General features: G+C 34.7%; 1 protein-coding gene across 1 annotated transcript in view; it reads left to right on the top strand.

Annotated features, from left to right (window-relative positions):
• LOC131151922 (L-arabinokinase-like) overlaps nt 1–19,861 on the top strand; it is a 55,395-nt gene extending 35,534 nt beyond the window's left edge. The window contains exons 20-29 of the mRNA XM_058103420.1: nt 35–116; nt 2,887–2,974; nt 7,781–7,824; nt 7,945–8,040; nt 8,125–8,201; nt 9,165–9,365; nt 10,376–10,541; nt 17,988–18,059; nt 18,990–19,193; nt 19,530–19,861. Coding sequence (XP_057959403.1) covers nt 35–116; nt 2,887–2,974; nt 7,781–7,824; nt 7,945–8,040; nt 8,125–8,201; nt 9,165–9,365; nt 10,376–10,541; nt 17,988–18,059; nt 18,990–19,193; nt 19,530–19,652 — 1,153 coding nt within the window. The 3' untranslated portion in view covers nt 19,653–19,861. The remainder of the gene's footprint in view (nt 1–34; nt 117–2,886; nt 2,975–7,780; nt 7,825–7,944; nt 8,041–8,124; nt 8,202–9,164; nt 9,366–10,375; nt 10,542–17,987; nt 18,060–18,989; nt 19,194–19,529) is intronic.
• The last annotated feature ends 419 nt before the right edge of the window (nt 19,862–20,280 follow it).

The raw sequence follows: 20,280 nt of genomic DNA, 5'->3' as shown, positions 1-20,280 counted from the left end.
TGATTTCTGTATGCTAAAGCAATTTCTATTTTAGGTGGGCAGCATATGTTGCAGGGACAATTCTGGTTTTAATGACGGAATTAGGCGTACGCTTTGAGAATAGTATCAGCATGCTGGTAGGGCCATTCTCTTCATTTTTTTTTTTTAGAATTACTTTAATGTTTGCATGTCCAGCATGCCTGGAAGTTCCTTAAATAATGATCATCAGAGATGCTCTTCATTTGTTTTTTTTTCTATTGCTTTAATATCCATTTCATTGAGGTTTTCTTAAAGGTCTGTTGTGGTATTCCATGAAATCTTTTGAAAAGTTATGTGTATAGAGCTGTGTTGGGAGCTAAGATGCTATATATTTGAAGATTAAAGCTAGGAGCCTAGGACATGGTAATCTAAGTTTTATTACAGCTGATTAGGAACACCTAAGTTTATATTCTGTCTCCCTTAATGTTCAACAAGTCTATATAGTGTTGAGGTTCCTAACTTTGTCATCATTTACTAAATTGAAATCATGTCTATTACAAAATATACAGACCCATTTAATTGTGGAAAACAGGTCTTGTTGGCTCATCTAAATTTGATTCCATCACTTGCTAAAGATGGGGTACATGCATGCTGCGTCTTTCACCTTGTTCTACCACGATTGACTTTTGTAGATTTTTTTTTTTTAGTATGAGCGTTGTGGTTCCCACTTCTGTGATTTGTTAGATTACCACTTTGCCTAAAAGTTTAAGCTATTAGGTTTTGGGCCAACAATGTATATCAAGCTTTAACACTCCCCCGCACGTGCAGCCTGACAGCACGTGGAGAGATAAACACATGATAAATAGCACCCATGATAGCGAACACAATAAGTTTTTTTAAATACCACAAGGTAAATGCAGGCAGCAAGATTAGAACCTAGGACCACCTCTTAGATTACCACTTAACCTAAAAGCTTAAGCTGTTAGGTTGTGGTCAACAATGTCTATCAGGCTTTAACAACAATATGTTTCAAGTATATGTGGATGGACATAGTTGGCAAATTGAGATTTGATAGTGAATTGGAATTTCAATTTTGGGAATGATGAATCGAGGACATAATCCAATCTTAAGATTTGATGCAAATTTTTGAAATTGATTTAAAAATGATGTGCATATAACGATATACGAGCAAAAAGCAATATGATAAATACATTTAATTTTGACATGGCAAAAATTATATTTCATGTGTATGCTTTACCTAAACAGTAAAAAGTAAGGGAATGGGCCAAGAAAAATTAATAAAAAAGAACTTTATGTTGTTCAAGGGAAGGAATCAAGAAAAAATAATAAACAATTGAAATTTGGTGTCTATCAACAATTAAAAAAAATCATATTTTCATGCATATTCTTTCTATAATTAAAAAGAAAATAAAAACATGAGTACCATCCAAGGTCTTAAATTTCGATTTTGACTAAAATTTTGAAGCTCCGAAAGTATGGAAATTTTTATGTTAATGTTGATTTTGATTTGAAAAAAAGTTGGAAACTAGTAGTAAAACATGGAATTCTTTTATGAAAATTTAGAAACGGTTAATACACTTAATAATGTAAGTTTTAGGACAAATATATTACAAATTAACTACATCTTTGTTGTGTATGAGGTGCAATAGTTGTAATATAATGTGTATTAAACATATTCAGTTAATTGATATGAAATTCATAAATCAATTGAGTATTATTTATTATACAAACAAAGATAATTTAGACATTAATGATTAGATGAAAGGTTATTGTGAGTTCAATTTTTTTCATATAATTTCAAAAGCCCCCTTGTAATAATCTTTTGTTGTACTAAAAAAATGAGATAAATTAAGAGAGAAATTTCATTTGCATCCAAATCTCACATTTGAATTCCAAGGAAAGTTTATTCTATAGTAAATCTCGAACAAGTTTTGCTAAAATTTCGAGATTTTGATAAATTGCGGGTGATTCATTGAACTTTTGACGGAAATTTTGTAAGATGGAAATCAATTGCCATTCCAATTTCGAGGGTGATGGAAAGAGGAAATTTCCTTCGACAATTTCGTGGAAGTTTAAGACCATGTTACCACCTTAGCCTATGAGTGTTGTGTGGCTTCTTCCCCTTCTTCTCCATGGCAGAACACTGTACTCCTCCAGGGGGGATGAATGGTTTTGTGAAGGCAACATAAGGCCTAAAGTTCTATTTCTTCCTCATTTTTTTAGCACAGGACTGATGTAGACATGGAATGGAAGGTAATCTTGTAAAAGAAAAGCAATAAAAATAAAAAGAAATGCTGTTTAAACATGTCGGCTGTCAGGATATGAAAGGTCTAGAATGGTAAGTATTAATGGATTTAGAACGATTTGATAGATTCACAGGATTACTCGAATTCAGCAATGGGTTGGTTGTTTTTTGATTTGCTAGTTAGATTCAAATTGATTTGATGTGAGGTTGATATGAATAGTATGAATTGAATTGTGAAGCAAAAGATTCTAGCTTCCCACTACAGATATCTTATTGCATCATTTTCTTCTTTGAAGTGTTAAAAGACAGATCCAGAGTCTTCCTTCTTCTTTGAAGTGTTGAATACTGTTAGACAACCACTTTACCTAAAAGCTTAAGCTTTTAACATTCCCTTGCACGTGCTGCTCGATAGCACATGGAGAGATAAGGGAACAATAAATAACACCCATTATAGGGAATACAATAATTTTTTACACATCACAATAAGCATGGGCAACAAGACTAGAACCCAAGACCTCTTGGTAACCAGCTCCAGTGCCATGTTAGATAACCACTTTACCTAAAATCTTAGCTGTTAGGTTGTGGGCCAACAATATATATCAATTTTAACAAATAGATTGCACTGTCTCTAAATTTTAACTGTTTGTTTTTATGCATTTCAGGTGTCTTCTTCAGTTCCGGAAGGCAAAGGTGTATCTTCTTCTGCCTCTGTGGAGGTTGCTAGCATGTCTGCTGTGGCTGCTGCTCATGGTGATTACATCACTGCTATTCTTTGTATTCTAGAGCTCTGTTATCTCACCTATATTTTCTTATTTCTTTATATATTTGGCAGATATGATTTCTTTTTACTTGATTGTGAATATGCGATCAAACTCTCATAAATTGGGCATGCAGGAGGGATAACTGAGGATAGCATTTTAATCTTTGAGCATACAAATGGTAGTATAACAGTTTGCATCCATGATTTGCCTTGTAATGTTGAATTTCATTGTCTTTAGCAAGCCTTATAGCTAGTTTGGATTTCTATTTTGAGCTATTCTTATCTGAGGATCAGTTTGCAGGATACTGAATTTCAAATATGAGAAGCATCTATACAAGAAGAATATTCTCACAAGGAATTTAGAAAATATTTGGAATAATGAGATGAAAACATAAAATTGAAGGCCCTCTCTCTCTCTCTCTCTCTCGATTGATTTATTGAGGAGGTTTTCCTGGAGTCTGGACAAAAAAAAATTGGTTGATTCAATGATCGTGGTGTTTACACCAACTTCGATTGGTGGATTTATTGAGCTAGGAGTCTTAGCTTACAAAGAGGTTTCAATTAAGTTTGAAAGGAGATAGCTGGAGAAGGTCTGTGGAAGGTTTATAGAATTTGGTGGGGAAACAAATTGAGTGGCTCTGATCGCAATAGAGTTAGAATCAAAGAGAAAAAAATGGGTAAGTGTCAGTGGGTGAGGTCATAAGGTGTCAGTAGAGTGAGGTCATAGATGTGCACTTGATGTGGGGTTGTATATTTGTGGTTGGAGGTTTGCAAGATAGGAAGGTTCCTGGCAGGAAGGCAGTTTGGCAGGGGTGGGAGATGATTGTTTGGGTTTTTTCACAGGGTGGCACTATTCTAGAGCTCAGGGAAGTTTTCATGGGCTGGAATGGGACTGGTTCATTGGATTCATTCAGGTTCCATTGGATTTGGGTGAGTTGTTTGTGTAAGTTCAGGCCTGGCTCAGCCCAACGAGAGATGCTTAATGGGAAAATTCAAAGTTTAAATTTTTAATTGTCAAGTCCTGCTATCTGAAAAATGCCCAAGTTTCTACCAATCTACTCTGGTTGGCAGAGAGCTAATAAAGTTAGGAAAGGTTCTTACATTTTGAGTGGCCATTGTTTGGGTCAAAAGAAGTGAGTAGTCAGGCTCATAACAAGGAGGTCAACCTTCATCTGGTAGCCATTAGAGTCCAAATTCTGTAGGCAGTCTTCATTCATTTGGTTCCAGTGATGGTCTATATGAGCAGCAGGGTAATATCTTGAAGGCACCAGCTCCAGAAGCTTATCCCCCAGTTATGAAGAATGTTCCTGCTGATGGTGCACAGGGAAAATTTGACTAGTTTCTTTGGATTGTTTTTGCATTACTTTGTTTTGGACTTCGGAGGCTTTGGTAAGAGAAAGGAGAGGAAAGTTCTATGAGGTGTATTGTTCTGGCTGTGATTTGGTTCATCTGGATGGAATGCAATGCCAGAATTTTTGAAGGGGTTCCGACTTCTAGTAATACACTTTGGAGCGGAATGGTTTTCTTGGGTTTTTTTGGTGTTTGGCTAAGGGATTCTTCTGGTTCTGGCAGGTGTTTGTCTTGAATTGCTGCTTTCTGCGTTCGCTATTTACTTCTTGTATAGTTGCTTTCTCATTGTAAAGGGAGGATATCTTGTCCTCCCTATTTTTTCTTTTTTCCTTTTCTGTTTCTTGATTGTAATCCTTCTTTCTCCCTTTACTTTAGTTCTTTGTTTATCAAAAAAAAAAAAGAAGTGATGCACAGGAAGGGTTAGTTCTGGAGTCCACAAGTAAAGTGCTGGTGAGCATATTAATAAGGGAACAATGGCAGTTCCTGATGTTACTCTTTTAATGGTGATCAGTTTTAGAAGGTAGAAATAATAGTGGAAGTAAATCCAGTGCTGTTGGAAAACATCTTTGTCTGGTTCTAGGTTTATGCTCATCAAAAGGCTGCGCAACTAGGCTTAAATAAGGATAATTATAGAAGGAAAAAGACTTGATAATTAGGAGGCGCATCATATTAAAGTTTTAGGAGAAATGATGACCAATTTTTTTACTATTTTGGAGAGTCTAGCTCACCTGAGTGGATCAGGAAGGGAAGTTGGTGGAGGCAGCTTGTCTGTAGTGAAAGAAAAAAAAAAATGGAGTGACCAGTCTGTAAGTGTTTATGGTTGGATGAATTTCATGAACTGTGTGTGTTTGGTTCACATTCCTCTGACTTAGTGGGTGATATCTCCCATGTATCTGCAACTCCTTTAGAATGTTTGGGAGGTGTTAGCATCTTTTGAGGATGATGAGATGTGTACAGAGTCCTAGGCAAATTCCTTGAGGGAAATGGTGTTTTGCTTACTCCTGTTTTCTTCTGAGAAGGATATTGAAGCTCAACAATTGTTGGGCGAGATGGGTTTGTGGTCTGGCTTGGAGGACATTAAGTTGAATGGGTGGTGGTAAGGGCAAGATGAAAAGAGGCCAATATAAACTAGCGAGTTTAAAGTGTTCTACAAATTCTGCAGGGAGGGGTTGAGAAAAAGTTCTTTGAACTAGTAATGATAGTTTTATTTTTGAACTAGTGATGTACTCAACTCTCCAGTGGAGTGGCCTAGTGTGCTGGAAGTGTTGATTGTAGAGTCTCCCTCGGCTCTCCCATGAAGATTCCAATAAAAAGATTGATCTTGCACCTTGTAGTGACGAATACTTCCTTCCCTTTATCATTTCAAACAATGTGCTGCAGGTGTTCTGCCACTTTAATCCTCAGTTCTTCCATCACTACTTCAGCAAGCAGGTTTTTGCTACTGTCACTATCAACAACTAACTTTCAAAGCTTCCCTTCTGGATCTTGCTGTGCATCTTGCTCTAAAATGAGTCTTCTGAAGCCTGCCATCCATCATCTGAATTCTGAACCATTCAACAATTTCTAATTTCCTTTTCCTTAGAGATTGCTACTGCCACATTACAAATATTATCTATGGAGGTCCTTCTAGTAGCAGTAGCTAAAAGTTTCATTCACAGCTGGAATAAATATTCTTTGAAGTATGGATGGGCAGCTATATTAATGATTGAGACTGGAACAAAATACAAGCATGCAAGTCTGAGAAACCTAACCAATGGACTTGGTTTAAATAACACCAGAGGAATTACTAAAATTAAATATCTGCAGAGCACAGAAACAATGCAAGATGAAACAGAAAACTATGAGCAATTGTTTGCTAGTTGCCAGTGTATGCTATGAAATCTTTTGGTAATACTCAACTACAAAACCCTAAGCTGGTGATTATTGAGTGCACATTTTGTCACCCAACAAATAAGTTTTGATGGATTGTAAAAAATTAATTGAAGATCTGGAAAATGGAACATCAAAATGGAAGAACTCATTTGGCCTATGTATTGCCCCAAAATATTCCTAAGATGTATGTGTAATATTTTTTTTATGGTTGGGGCAAATTTGGAATGCTATATGTGGATAATATTTCAATTTATTATAAAATAAAAAAATGGTGTAGAAATAGTTATGTGCTTGGGTAGATAGGCTTAAGCAAATGGGATTGTCATTTTTTGAGAATAAAATGGAATTGAGGAAAACCAAGATAGAATTTCTAGGAATAATCTTAGGAGAAGAAAAGGATAGAAATGTGCCTTGATGTTGAAGAGAGTATGATTATATGCAAATGTTTGGAATATAATTCTTGCAGTATGCTAATGGAGACTGATAAGGCTTCTTATACATTTTTGGCCCGCAACCTAACAGCTTAAGATTTTAGGTAAAGTGGTTCCTTAACATGGTATCAGAGCCATGGTTGTCGAGATGTCTTGGGATCTAGTCTCATTGCCCATGTTTATTGTTTGTCTTTTAAAAATTATTTTGTTTCTTGTATAGATGATTTTTATTGTTTGTTCATCTCTCCATGTGCAATTGGCTGTATGTGCAGCAGGTGTGAAGAATTTCATTTACATTGTTGGCCTACAACCTGACAGCTGAAAGTAAAAGCAAAGCGGGTCCTATCAGAGATATTTCACTCTGTATATTATTGTAGCTTTTTTGTTTTTTAGATAGCAAAAGAAATTTATTAAGAAAGGAGGAAAGTAAAAGAGGATATGAAGTCCTCATGACTAAAAATAGTAAAAAACAAATACTAAAAATAGAACACAGATGAAGAAAAAATAAACTACTACTAAATCAAAAACCCTCTCTTCAAACCCTTCTCTTCACAATTAATAAATTTTTTTTAATTGGCTATCCTATGTTGATATTTCTTCATTTTTCTCCTACCACAATCCAGCTCCATTTCTTGTTCTCCAGAGTCGGACACCGACAAACTCATTTTGTCCAAAAATTCTTGAGGTTCCTTATACTTTTCACTAACCACCTTAACAGAAAAAACAGGAGTGGGTAATATGTCATCCCCTAAAAAACCAGTCATCTGCTTCTCATCCTGAACATTAACAGCTTCTTTCATCCTCAAATATAGGAATTCCTTCCAAACCTTCAACAGGGGTTGCTGATGCATGAGAGCTGCTATTCGCTGATGTATATAGTTGCATCTTCAAAGCTGATATTGTGCATTAGACAAAATTCTACTCACTTACTAATTATGCTTGTTAAATATTTGAATGTAAGAACTTGGTTGCTTCTCTTTTCTGTTATGAAAATTTCCCATTGGACGTGAAAGGAACATCTGCTTCTAAATTTATTGCACAAATATAAATGTATTTGAAAAAAAAAATTTGGTTATGTAGTTATGCATCGAGTTTTGATTTAGAAAATATTTATTCAATTGTTGAGAAATAATTGTTTTTCAGGATTGAACGTCAGTCCTAGGGATCTTGCATTGCTCTGCCAAAAGGTTTGAACTTCCGTGCAGCCTCACTGTCAAAAGTCTTTCCTAGTTCCTTATATATTTGATGCGCGTAGCCCCATATTTGCCTTGTGTTTCTTAGGTTGTTATTTGTAATTAATTTGATAGGTGGAGAATCACATTGTTGGAGCCCCATGTGGTGTGATGGACCAGATGACTTCAGCCTGTGGTGAAGCCAACAAACTTCTTGCAATGGTTTGCCAGGTATTTCTGTCGCAAAAGCAGCCTTGTTGAAGTTGTCCACTTGATAGATTGATTATGTTTATTCATGCGCATGAACTTCTGTAGCCTGCCGAGGTAATCGGGCTGGTGGATATTCCTGCTCATGTACGATTTTGGGGTATAGATTCAGGAATAAGACACAGGTACTCAATATCTTGCTGATCGTTTTCGCACACAGAGACACACACATATGAGCATGTGGAATTTTGTAGAATGTATCCAATATAAGCATATATTCTTTTCATTCTTCTTAAAATTTCTTATGGCATGCATTGTAGTTGATTTTTTTCTAAACCCTGAATTTATAGACCTCATTTTTTTTTTTTATACTTTCATGATTCAATCTTACAGAATTACAGGTAAATATTCAAAATCTGCATTATCCTGTTCAAATCCCCTATTGGCTCTTTGCACATATATGCTCTTTTATTGATTCTATGAGCCCACTTATAGATCTAAGATTAGTCCATGCTTCTCAGGGGGGGTAATTCTTGTCACACTTTTGAGTAGCAGGTGCCACACAAATGCATGGACCCAGGGCGGGCAGCGTATGTGGAGAGGAAAAACTTCAAGGCCACAGGGGTACCATGCCCCTTCCTCCAAAACCGTGCTACATAAGCTTGTGTGGGGTCACAATCACATTGCTTGTGCAGCACGGTTTTAGTGGAGGGGGGCACAGTGCTTTGTGGCATGTCAGTCTTTCTCATGTGGAAGATGTTAGAGATGGGCAAGAGGCTGAGCAGAGTCTAGAGTAATCTAGGTTTTTTGCATAGAGTTCTAGAGAAATCTTGTTAAGTTGTAGAGAATGGATATTTTAGGGGAGGTTCTGGAGGATGGATCTTAGTTATCCATAGGGAGATAGGTCGCGATATCGTATCCATTCCATTGGTTTGGGAGCTGGGAGGGGTTCTCCACCTCATTTGTAGACTACTTTTTACAGAATATAGGTCAGCATGTATGTTTGTCTCTAGCATCATTCATATTCCCCTTGCAATCCAATCATGTTTCAGTCTCTGGTTTATTAAAATATTATGTATTTCCATTCATAATGAATTTACCTTTTTTATGAGTTCTTGTGACCTCCAAATATGTTGTTGTATTTGCAGTGTTGGAGGTGCAGATTATGGATCTGTGAGGATAGGTGCCTACATGGGTCTAAAGATGATAAAATCTGTAGCATCTACAGTATTATCGAGGTCACTGCCATATGCTAATGGGATAAACCATGATGATTTGGAGGAGGATGGTATTGAACTACTTGAAACTGAAGCTTCTTTAGGTTACCTATGCAATTTGTCACCTCACAGGTATATTGAACTTCTCTCATCTTAGATGCAAGCATGGTCTTAAATTTCCATGAAATTGTCGAAATTTCCGGTTTCCGTCACCCTTGAAATCGAAATGGCAGTCGATTTCCGTCATGCATAATTTCCATCAAAATCTCAATGAATCATCCCAAAATTTATCGAAATCTCGAAATTTCAGCGAAACTTTGCGAAATTTTAATTAGATAATGAAATTTCCTTGAAATTCAAATAAGAGATTTAGGAGTGAAGTGAAATTTCTCTCTTAATTTATTTTATTTATTTTTATCAAAACAAAATATTATTACGAATGCTTTTGAAATTATATGAAAAAATAAACTTGCAGCAGCATTTTATTTAACCATTTATGTCTAAATTATCATTATTTGTATAATAAATAATATTTAAATATTTTATGAATTTCATTTGTATTAGCTTAATATGTTTACTGTACAATATCTTACAAATATGTTTGATACGCATACTATATTATAACTTTTCCACCTCATACACAACATAGATGTATTTTAACTTGTAATATATTAGTCCTAAAACTTACATTATTAACATTATTATGTTTGTTAACCATTTCTAAAGTTTTACAAAGAATTCCATGCTTTACTACTGATTTCCGTTATTTTTTCAAATTGAAATTGAAATCAAAATTTCCGTACTTTTGGAGGTTCAAAATTTGAGCCGAAATCGAAATTTAAGACCTTGGTTGCAAATGAAAAAGAAAATATGTGTTCATAGACTGAACATATTATATATTTTTGTGCTAAATGTATTAATATCTGATGTTATTGTTTAATTAGGCTTATTTGTACTCTTTTATTTCTCTATTCTTTAGTTAGATGCCACACTTGGGAAAAAAAAAAGTTGAACGTTTGCTGGCATAGGAAAATAGCTAGAAAACCTGCCTATAGTGGGTTGGTCTTTATTCTTGTCTTCCAATTACTCAAATAAATAAATGAATTTTTTTTTTCTATTTGTATATTTATCTTGTAATGCAGATATGAAGCTTTATATTCTAAACTGCTTCCTGAGTCTATGCTTGGTGAGACATTTTTGGAGAAATATATTGATCACAATGACCCTGTCACGGTTATTGACGGCAAGCGCAGTTATGGAGTGAGAGCACCTGCTAGACATCCTATATATGAAAATTTCCGGGTCAAGGTTAGTGATTTATTTTGACAGCTTATTTGATTCTTGGGGCAAGAAGCTGGTTTACAAATATTAAAAATGGAGTATAAAAAAAGGGCAGCCTGGTGCACAAAGCTCCCACGTATGAAGGGTCTAGAGATGGGGCGGGCCACAATGGGTGTATAGTGCTCAGCCTTACCTTTAGTTTTTTGCAAGAGGCTTTTTCCACGCCCTAATTCCATGACCCAAGGCTCCCCTTCTGAAAAATGGAGTATGAATATGTTTAATAGTATATTTGAAAGATGGCTTCTCATTTGTGGTTTTCTTACCAATTGTGATATGAATGCTAATCAAAATTTATTCTTGAATTCTTAAATGATGTTCACCCATTAGAAAATTATTTTGTAATTAGATATATCCTTATTTTTTCATTTTTATATTCATGTCTATTCTCTAGGGCAAATCTAAAATTGAAACTAGAGAACAGATTGAAAAGACATGAAGGAATAGCAAAAACTGAAACATATTAGAAACTTTTGCTTGATGACTACTGTACTTACTAAAATCATTAAATTTCTCATAAACTTCTGTTAGCCTGGTTCAGAGAAAAGATAAAACATAAATAAATGACTGTTGCTCCACTGAAGAATGATCTAAAATGTATTCTTGTTCCTACTTAATTATTTGGAAGTTCAAAATTCTACTGGCATACCATTTTGAATTCTTATTCATTCATTAAGAAAATGAAACCACTAAATTTTCATTGATAAGAGAGTTTGTAGCGAGCATGACATCACTTTAAAATTTTTGGGGACATTCATATGAAATAATAGGATATGAGTGACTTCAAGGATATGTCTATTTTTCTCTTTGTAACTCCATTTTGTTCTAGGGTGTTAGCACAAGTGATTGATGAATCATACCTAGTCATATCGAACTTAGTGATATAGGTACTAACTGGATAATGAAGTACTCCTTACCATTATCATGAGGAAGTATCCAGCAGGCAAATCAAATTGAGTTTCTATTTTAAAATAAAAAGCATAAAAGATATGAAATAGCTCGGAACAATCCCTCCGTTAAATAAAGCCAATTTATCCATGAATAGTCATGAACAGAAATTAAAATATTGGAAACCCAACTTGGACACAACCTAACTAGGACCCTAAACATCAAAATGGATTTACATGAAAGGGCTTGCTGGCCATTTATTGAATCGGGAAGCAAAATAGAAAGCAATGATGCTTTCCCAATAAGTGTTACACGCAAGAGTATACATAGAAATCAAAGTAGGAACTATTTTGTTTTAACTTGTCTAATGAAAAAATCACCGAAGCAACAATGGATGGAGTGGTCTAGCAGCACTGGTGCAAGGAGCAGAAGGAGATAGCAACTCAAAATAGTAATTCCACCAGCCTCATGTCCTCCGCCAATGATATTCTTCATCTTCAAGTCTTGAATGACAAACATGATGAGAAAAGAATGTTATTGAATAATTCCTGGATTTTGTAATAATGTTAACTGACATAAGATTGAAGAGACTTAGAAATATGCAAACAGAAAAGAAATAGAGAAAGAGAACTGGGAGTCCCTATTGCTTTGACAGTAGTAATGGGCCCATCGGTAAGGTAACGCAAGGTTAGCTTTCAAATACTTGGGGTGCAAATGAAATTGGTTGTACCTATGATATGGTCAGTAGCCACTCTATATGTAACTTGACTGACAAAAAGATGTGAGTTTACAGGTCTAAGAAAGAGAGGCAAATGGAAGAAACACTTGATGAAATGCTTGATACTGCTGGAACTTTGAATATTCTTCCTTTGACATAAATACAGCATGCTACTCTCCACGTGGTGAGCCTGAAATATTGGAATCTATGGTGGTTGCATCGGCTATGCATGGCAGTTTGCCATGAAGATCCCAGCACTGCTCAATTGGATGACCTTCTTATTCACAATGGTTGCACTTTCAAGGAGGGCCTCTACCACTTCCATCCCTTCCACCCCGACCACTCAAACCACCTTAGGAACGTCTACAACTACTTGGAGGAAACCAAAATCACATTTTGTTATAAAAGCAGTCTTCTAGCAAGATTATGGTGGGGGTTGCTAGCAAGATTGAGAAGATAAGGAGGGACTTTTTCTGGTTGGTGGTAGGGGGTTTTAGGGATCATTTGGCAAGTTGGGAAGTGGTGGGTAGATCTAAACAGGAGGAGGTTTGGGTATTGGAAACTTGGTGTCTATAAACACAGCTCTTTTGGCTAAATGGCTTTGGGGTTTTTGCTAGAGAGTTCTTCCCTGCAGCATTTAGTTGTCAAAACTTAAAAAGTATATATTAGACGAGAATGGGTGGGATGCTAATTTGAGATTTAGATGTTCTTCAGAGAGTCCATGGAAAGTTATCTCTTAAAGTTATCCCCTCTTCATTCCCCGTATTAAATTCATAGTGGGAAGAGGTAGTAATATCCATTTTGGAAAGATCCTTGGTTGGGGAATGCGGTGTCCACTTCTTTTCCATGCCTTTTTCACTTGAGCTTAGGGCAAGATGGTTACATTTCTTCTTTTGTTGTTGACCCAATGGTCCTTCACCTTCTTGGGATTTCCACTTTCGTAGATTGTTAAACGATAGGGAGATAACAAAACTATCCTCTTTTCTAGTCTTCTTGAATTACCGTTCTTTTCCTTTAGAGGAGGATGGTCTTGGTCTTTGGATTCTTTAGAGGTTTACTCTTGCAAGTATTTTTGTGATTTTCTGAATTGGTCTAGTTTATCTTTTCCTCTCTAAAGACCCATTTGGAATGCCAATGTCCTTTAGAATGAAGGCTTCTCTCTGTTTGGTTGCTTTTGAAGAATTAATACCAATAACTTGCTGCAGGTTAGAAGACCTTTGAAGGATCCATCTCCAGACATTTATGTTCTTTGTTTTAGTTTTTTAGAATCAGAATCGCATTTGTTTATTCATTGTGATTATGCTTGGAGGGTATGAAATAAGCTATTTGGTATTTTAGGCGAGCAAGGTGAGCAACTGAAACAACAACAAACAAGTCACACACGAACTAGCATATAACGTTGCCAAAGCCTCAAGGAAACTGATGTTGGGAATATATTAGAAGGAAAAATATTTATTAATAAAATTAATATTAAATAAAAATATAAAAAATACTTATCAAAAGCTGAGGCATGGAAGTACCATATCCTTAAACCCAATTTCACGCCTATAGAGAACATTTCTCAATGCATATAGTCACTGTGCCCACGACCTCCAAGATTACTCAGCTGGCTTGCTTTTGTGTGCATTCACGAACATCAGAGCTATAGTAGATGTAGTATCATTAAGTTACCCAACAAAATATAAATCTCAAGAAAGAGTAAAGATAAAGTTATTTCGAAGGAGAAAAAAACGTATCTTGAAATGAAGTTGGATCACAGTTTATGTAGGTAAAATTAAGTATAACTTCTAACATCATAAATACGAAACCGTTAAAGTAGTAGTTAATATTTTAAAAACATTAAAACTAATATATTAAATTTAACATATATTTTATTAAAATAAAACCGATGATTATCATATAATATTTATTAAACAAACATTTTTTTTTTAATTTGAAGCATCCATCATTAATACGGTAATACCAACAACCCCAAATGGTTCAAATGAAAAAAATCAAAGAAAGATAAAAATTCAGTGTTGGGTAACCACGAGATGTAAGGCATTGGGTGACAATACCTTTCGGTTTGAATTGTAGTTAGAGAAAAATATATTATGAGTTACAAGAACTTGGTGAATATTAAATTCTTGAACCAAATTCTTTTAACATAACATTATGAACATATCATTCACAGAACATCTTTAAACACGCGGGTTGGTACGAATAGATTGTGCACCATACCTGGATATTCATGAGTGCTCTAGAAAGTTTTAGCCCGGTAGACTTTCATAGGACGCAGCTCCACTTCCAGACTCACATAGGTAAATCCATCAAGTGTGTAATTGCAACTAAACACACCAACTAACAAAGGACATGAATTTATTAAGAGATAAACTCAACCTCATAATCATTGCAATTGCACTATTCCAACACCATATGGGTGATCAAAACAAGTAATAGTGCTCACCAAACTACTCAATGACTTGTTATTACCCATTGAACCTAATTCATGGGATCTCCAATCACCTAAGTTGGGTTATCAACATTAGTAGTTTATGTTAAGGGCTTAAGACACATTCCCATCGATGTTTTTTTTTTCTTCATTAGCTTTCTAGTTAACCCTTTAGATAAGGAGTTCATTAATCAACAATTGTTTCTTAATTCTCATATTTTAATGATATTGGTACTAGGTACCCTCACATTTTTGTGATCACACTATAACAACCCAATTTGACTATTCAATTAGTTCATGTTAGTCCACAAATATACTAACCAATGTCAATATTATGGCTATATGTTTATTATTCACTTGGACAAAAAATTACACCATGTATGTTTGTTAATTATCCCGCTCTGATTTATATCCATGTGTCATTTATGACTCGTGTAATTAGGTGATTCCATCACCACACCATTGCTCTCATGCATACACTCTGCCTAGAGCAAATATTGTGTCTCATTGCACAAAAACATTAATACTAATCTCGAAACATATTAATTCATTTGCATATTTATGCACCACCGTCTATTCATATATGAATAGAATATCAAAACACTTTTAACCCCCACAATTAAAGATAATAAATTTACGTTCCTTACAAAAATCACGTAATCGTATAATTGGGGAAAAATAGATAATAGTCCTTTTTTTTTTTCCATATATGTCATGAAATAGAATGAAATATTAAAATGTTATTTACTGGAAAACAATGGAAAATAATAGTCTTGTCACATATGTACGTATACATCTCATTTAAATAAACAAGTCAAGACCAACAATAGGGAGGGGAATAAAACCTTCAAATTAAGTTGTTTAAGCCACAATTTTAAAAAAGAATAAAAATACTTGACTCAAATACAAGAATAAATCTCAAACAATATTATAGCTATTATAATATTGTAACCCCCACAGTTCAATATATTTCCAAATCTGACAATATTTCAATAAATTCAATAAAATATTGCTACACAAATAACATATCTCTAACACAGTTATATCTAAGATAAGAAATTTGAGAAACTAATAAATTAATCTAAAATACACAATACTTAAGCATGCACTCATCATGCAAGAAAGTAAGAAGAACATCAAATTTTGTGTAATTCAGAAAACTAAGAAAATAGACATAATCAATATATTTTTTAAAACTATAATTAAAGTTTTAGTTATAGAGATAAAACTTGAGTAGAATGGGCTCAATAATTTGTAATGACAAGGGAGCAAAAATATAATTTAATCACGTAACAATGGTAGCAAACTCAGTTCGATCTTGAATTATTAAAACTTTGTGTCATATATATGTATGTATGTATGTATGTATTTGAAAATGTTCAATATATGCAATTTATTTTTTTCCCCTTCTAAAAAAGATAATAGCAATCGGCTTTAAGATTGTTGGAAATATACTAAAAAAAAAAATACTTACTAATAAAATTAATATCAAATGAAAATATAAATACTTATTAAAAGTTGAGGCGTGGAAGGACCACTGCCCTTAAAGTTGATTTCGTGACTACAGAGAACATCTCTTAGTGCATATAGTCACTACTTGCACATTCTCCTGGATTACTCAACTGGCTCGGTTTTGTGTACACTCACAAACACCAGAGCTATAGGACATGTAGTGTCATTTAGTTACCCTACAAAATAGAAATCTCAAGAAAGAGTAGAAGATAAAGTTATTTTGAAGAAGACAAGAAAAAACATATCTTGAAATGAAGTTGGATAACCGTTTATATAGATAAAATTAAATTTAACTTTCAACATCATGAATACGAAATTGTTAAAGTAATAGTTAATATTTTAAAACGTTAAAACTAATATATTAAATTTAACGTATATTTAATTAAAATAAAACCAACGACTGTTATATAATATTTATTAAATAGACATTTTTTTAGTTTGAACTATATGGGGGGATGGTCGGTATTATCGTATTAATGATGGATGTTTCAGATTAAAAAAATATCTATTTAATAAATATTATATAATAGTCGCTGATTTTATTTCAATTAAATATACGTGAAATTTAATATATTAGTTTTTATGTTTTTAAAATATTAACTACTGCTTTAACGGTTTCGTATTTATAATGCTGGAAGTTATGCTTAATTTTACATATATAAACTGTGATCTAGCTTCATTTCATGACATTTTTTTTTTTTCTTCTTCGAAATAACTTTATCTTCTACTCTTTCTTGAGATTTATATTTTGTTGGGTAACTAAATGAAACTATATCTCCTATAGCTTTGGTATTTGTGAGTGCACACAAAACCAAGGCAGCCAGCTAAGTAATCTTAGTGGTCGTGCGCGCAATGACTATATGCACCAAGAAATGTTCTTTGTAGGCGCAAAATCAGCTTTAAGGACAGTAGTCCTTCCACGCCTCAACTTCTAATAAGTATTTATATTTATATTTTATATTAATTTTATTAGTTAATATTTTTCCTTGTATTATATTTTCAACAACTCACATACAACTCTAATGGTACCAAACAAGCATTAACAAAGGGCCATGAGAGAACAACGAGGAGAGGTTGGATCTTTGAACAATCAACATGACTCACAACTTCATCTTATGCATATAGAGGGATTCAAGGCATTCAGAAAGAAATCAGAGCAAAAACAGTGCTCAACAAAGTCTCGCATGCCAGCTTGCGGTGTTGGAGCAGACAGCCTTTGTCCAGTATGGGTGGGCTTGACTCTAGCCCTCTGGCAGTGAAATTTTAGGTGGTTACAGATCTGCAGTGTTTCATAACTATTTGTAGGATTGGTTTTGTAAATCTTAGGGGATTCTTGAGGTTCTGAAATTGTGATGACTGCCAGGAATTTCCTGGTGAGTTCTGTGTTTTCTGCTGAATCCTGGAGCTGTCTATGGTCTTTGGTGGTGTGGACGATCCTCCTGGAGTCGCAGATTTGCATGGGATTATGAGGTTTAGGGTTTGGTTTGGCAGTAGCTACTGCACTTAGGGTTTAGGTCAGATTATGCTTTGATAGACCTAAACACAATGATAGCTCTCCCTCATATTATAATATATGCCAAGTACATTACAATGACCATAATACCCTTACCTTCTCATGCTTACTGACAGAGCAGCAACACAGTAATTATGCCAAATAACTGAAAATAACTAGTGACATCTCTAAAGTAAAGCATTTCAATTTTTGCATTTTCTGAGATGGCAGATTTATTTTCTGGCATCACATCTATATCCATGTTTTTCTTTCAGTATATTTAAGAATATAACACTGGTCAAAATTAAGTACTTAACCGGTTATGCACCAATGTTTTTCTGTTTGATGAGTTACGTCCTTTTATATGATGTATAGGCCTTCAAAGCACTGCTAACATCTGCGACATCGGATGAGCAGCTTACCGCTCTGGGAGAACTAATGTATCAGGTATTTGCTAGTTTCTGTCATTTTGATTTCCCCTTGGTTATTTGGGAGTTCTTGATGTTCGAATTCCTATTCAGAATGACTGCAATAATGTTCTAAATGTGATTTTAGCTGCATGTATATTGTTCAGAGGAAACACTTTGCCCATTTGGAATAACTTTGGAAATGTGATATTCTTTGCTAGTAGTCTTCTTATTCTGAGGGGCATTTGGCTTAACTGATCCCAAATGCCATTCCTGTGAATAGCATGCTTCATGCATAGGAATATTTTTGTCTGCATTCCAAGACGCCTAGGGATATAACATTCCTGAGTTTGGTTCAACATGATGGAGTTATTTAAATGAGACTACGAGAATGCATCTCAGTGCGTATAAGAATATAATAATACTTGTTGACATTAAATATTGAACCTATGCCATAGCTTGACATTCATTAATAATCATTGATAACAATAAAATGCATGTTTATATTTTGGATAATGCAAGGAAGCATGGTTTTAGAAGCATCAAAAGAGTAAAGGCTATCCTGCCATATTTTACAAGTTACCATACATAATCCACCAACTTATACTAGTTCAACTAGGATGTTCATAATCCACTGTACGTAATTCTTCAAGTTCAATCATATAATTCAACTAACACAACTACTATGTCAGGGAGTTGGCACAAAACAACCACCATGTTAAGCAATAAGATAATTACTTCTCGTTCTAGTAACCTATGGAAAACACAAAAATTTAACCCATCCAATACCATGACATTCTAAGACAATACCCCAAGAGAATGCAGACATTTTTTTTTTTGGGTAGTTCATGAAACATAGTTTTTAAACAGAGATGTGATTGAGAAGAACCTAATGGTTCATCACGATACCTGGTAAACATAATTTTTAAACAGAGATGTGATTGGTAAACATGAATATCTGGTTTTGCAGTGCCACTATAGCTATGGTGCTTGTGGACTTGGTTCAGATGGTACAGATAGGCTTGTACAACTAGTGCAGGAAATGCAGCACAGTAAAGTATCCAGATCTGAAGATGGGACTCTATATGGAGCTAAGATTACTGGTGGTGGTTCTGGTGGGACGGTTTGCGTGATTGGCAGGAACTGTTTACGTAGTAGCCAACAAATTCTTGAGGTATTTTGCTTTCGATTCCTTCTGCCTGTTGATATTTGACTGGGTTAGCGCACAACAGTTTATGCTTTTTATTTTAGCATTTGCTTGATGTAGTCTTCCACGTTGCATCTTGTTTATCTTCTATACATTATTTCTTGGCTAATGTTTTGCTAATAATAATAAGTGTTTGTTTTTTTTTTTTTTTTGTAGTTGGATATTTCAGATTGCTTTTGATTTTAGCAATTTCTTGATGTCGTCTTCCACACTGCAATTTCATTGATTTTCCATACATTTTTTTCATGATTATTATGGTACTACCAAAACAGCTAGTGATTGTTTTACCATTGGATATTTCAGATTCAGCAAAGATACAAGGGTGCAACTGGCTATTTGCCATATGTTATCGAGGGTTCATCACCTGGTGCTGGAAAGTTTGGATATCTAAAACTTCGACGCCGTTTCCCTCCCAAACAAAACTAGTGTCTGCTAGGAAAGAATGGTTAAGGAATTCAGTGAAAAGTAAAGAGAATAAACTTGATTGATCACATTGTTAGAGAGAATAAACTTGATTGATCACATTGTTAGGCATATACGTTGGTTTGTTTGAAAGGGAAACTAAAAATTCAAAATGGGCAAGCGGGCAATGAGAGATTTCTTTATTCATAATGCAAAATTGTGTACTTATTCAATCATCTAGCGCACCAAGGAATGACCAAAGTAAACAAGATGGGTAAGTTTTTATGTTTAATCTGCTTTTTCAGTTTTCAAGGCAACCATAAAGATCTTGAAGACAAATGACTAGCTGATTTTTTTCCCTTTTACTTTTTTGCTGTTTTTTTTTTTTTTGTTTTTTTGGGCAGGGCTTACCTGCCCTCTGTTCTTTTTTTTGGATTACGCATCGGGTTTTCACGTGTCCATTTTACGGTTCACGTAACTAATCCCGCGCCCCTTAAAGCCAATCCCATAACTCCAAAAGGAGGTAAATTTTAGGAATCCAGGGGCAGAAACAAATTCGGGAGGGTTTAAACACCTAATCATGTGAGAGGCACTCCCGCAGCCAGCACTACCCCCTAAGTCACACCCTGAGGGTACCTGCCCTTTGTTCTTG

Source organism: Malania oleifera, chromosome 3 (genome assembly GCF_029873635.1).
Source record: "Malania oleifera isolate guangnan ecotype guangnan chromosome 3, ASM2987363v1, whole genome shotgun sequence".
NCBI lineage: Eukaryota > Viridiplantae > Streptophyta > Magnoliopsida > Santalales > Ximeniaceae > Malania > Malania oleifera.
Note: the sequence above shows the minus strand (reverse complement) of the source record. Positions and strands in the feature narration are given on the sequence as shown.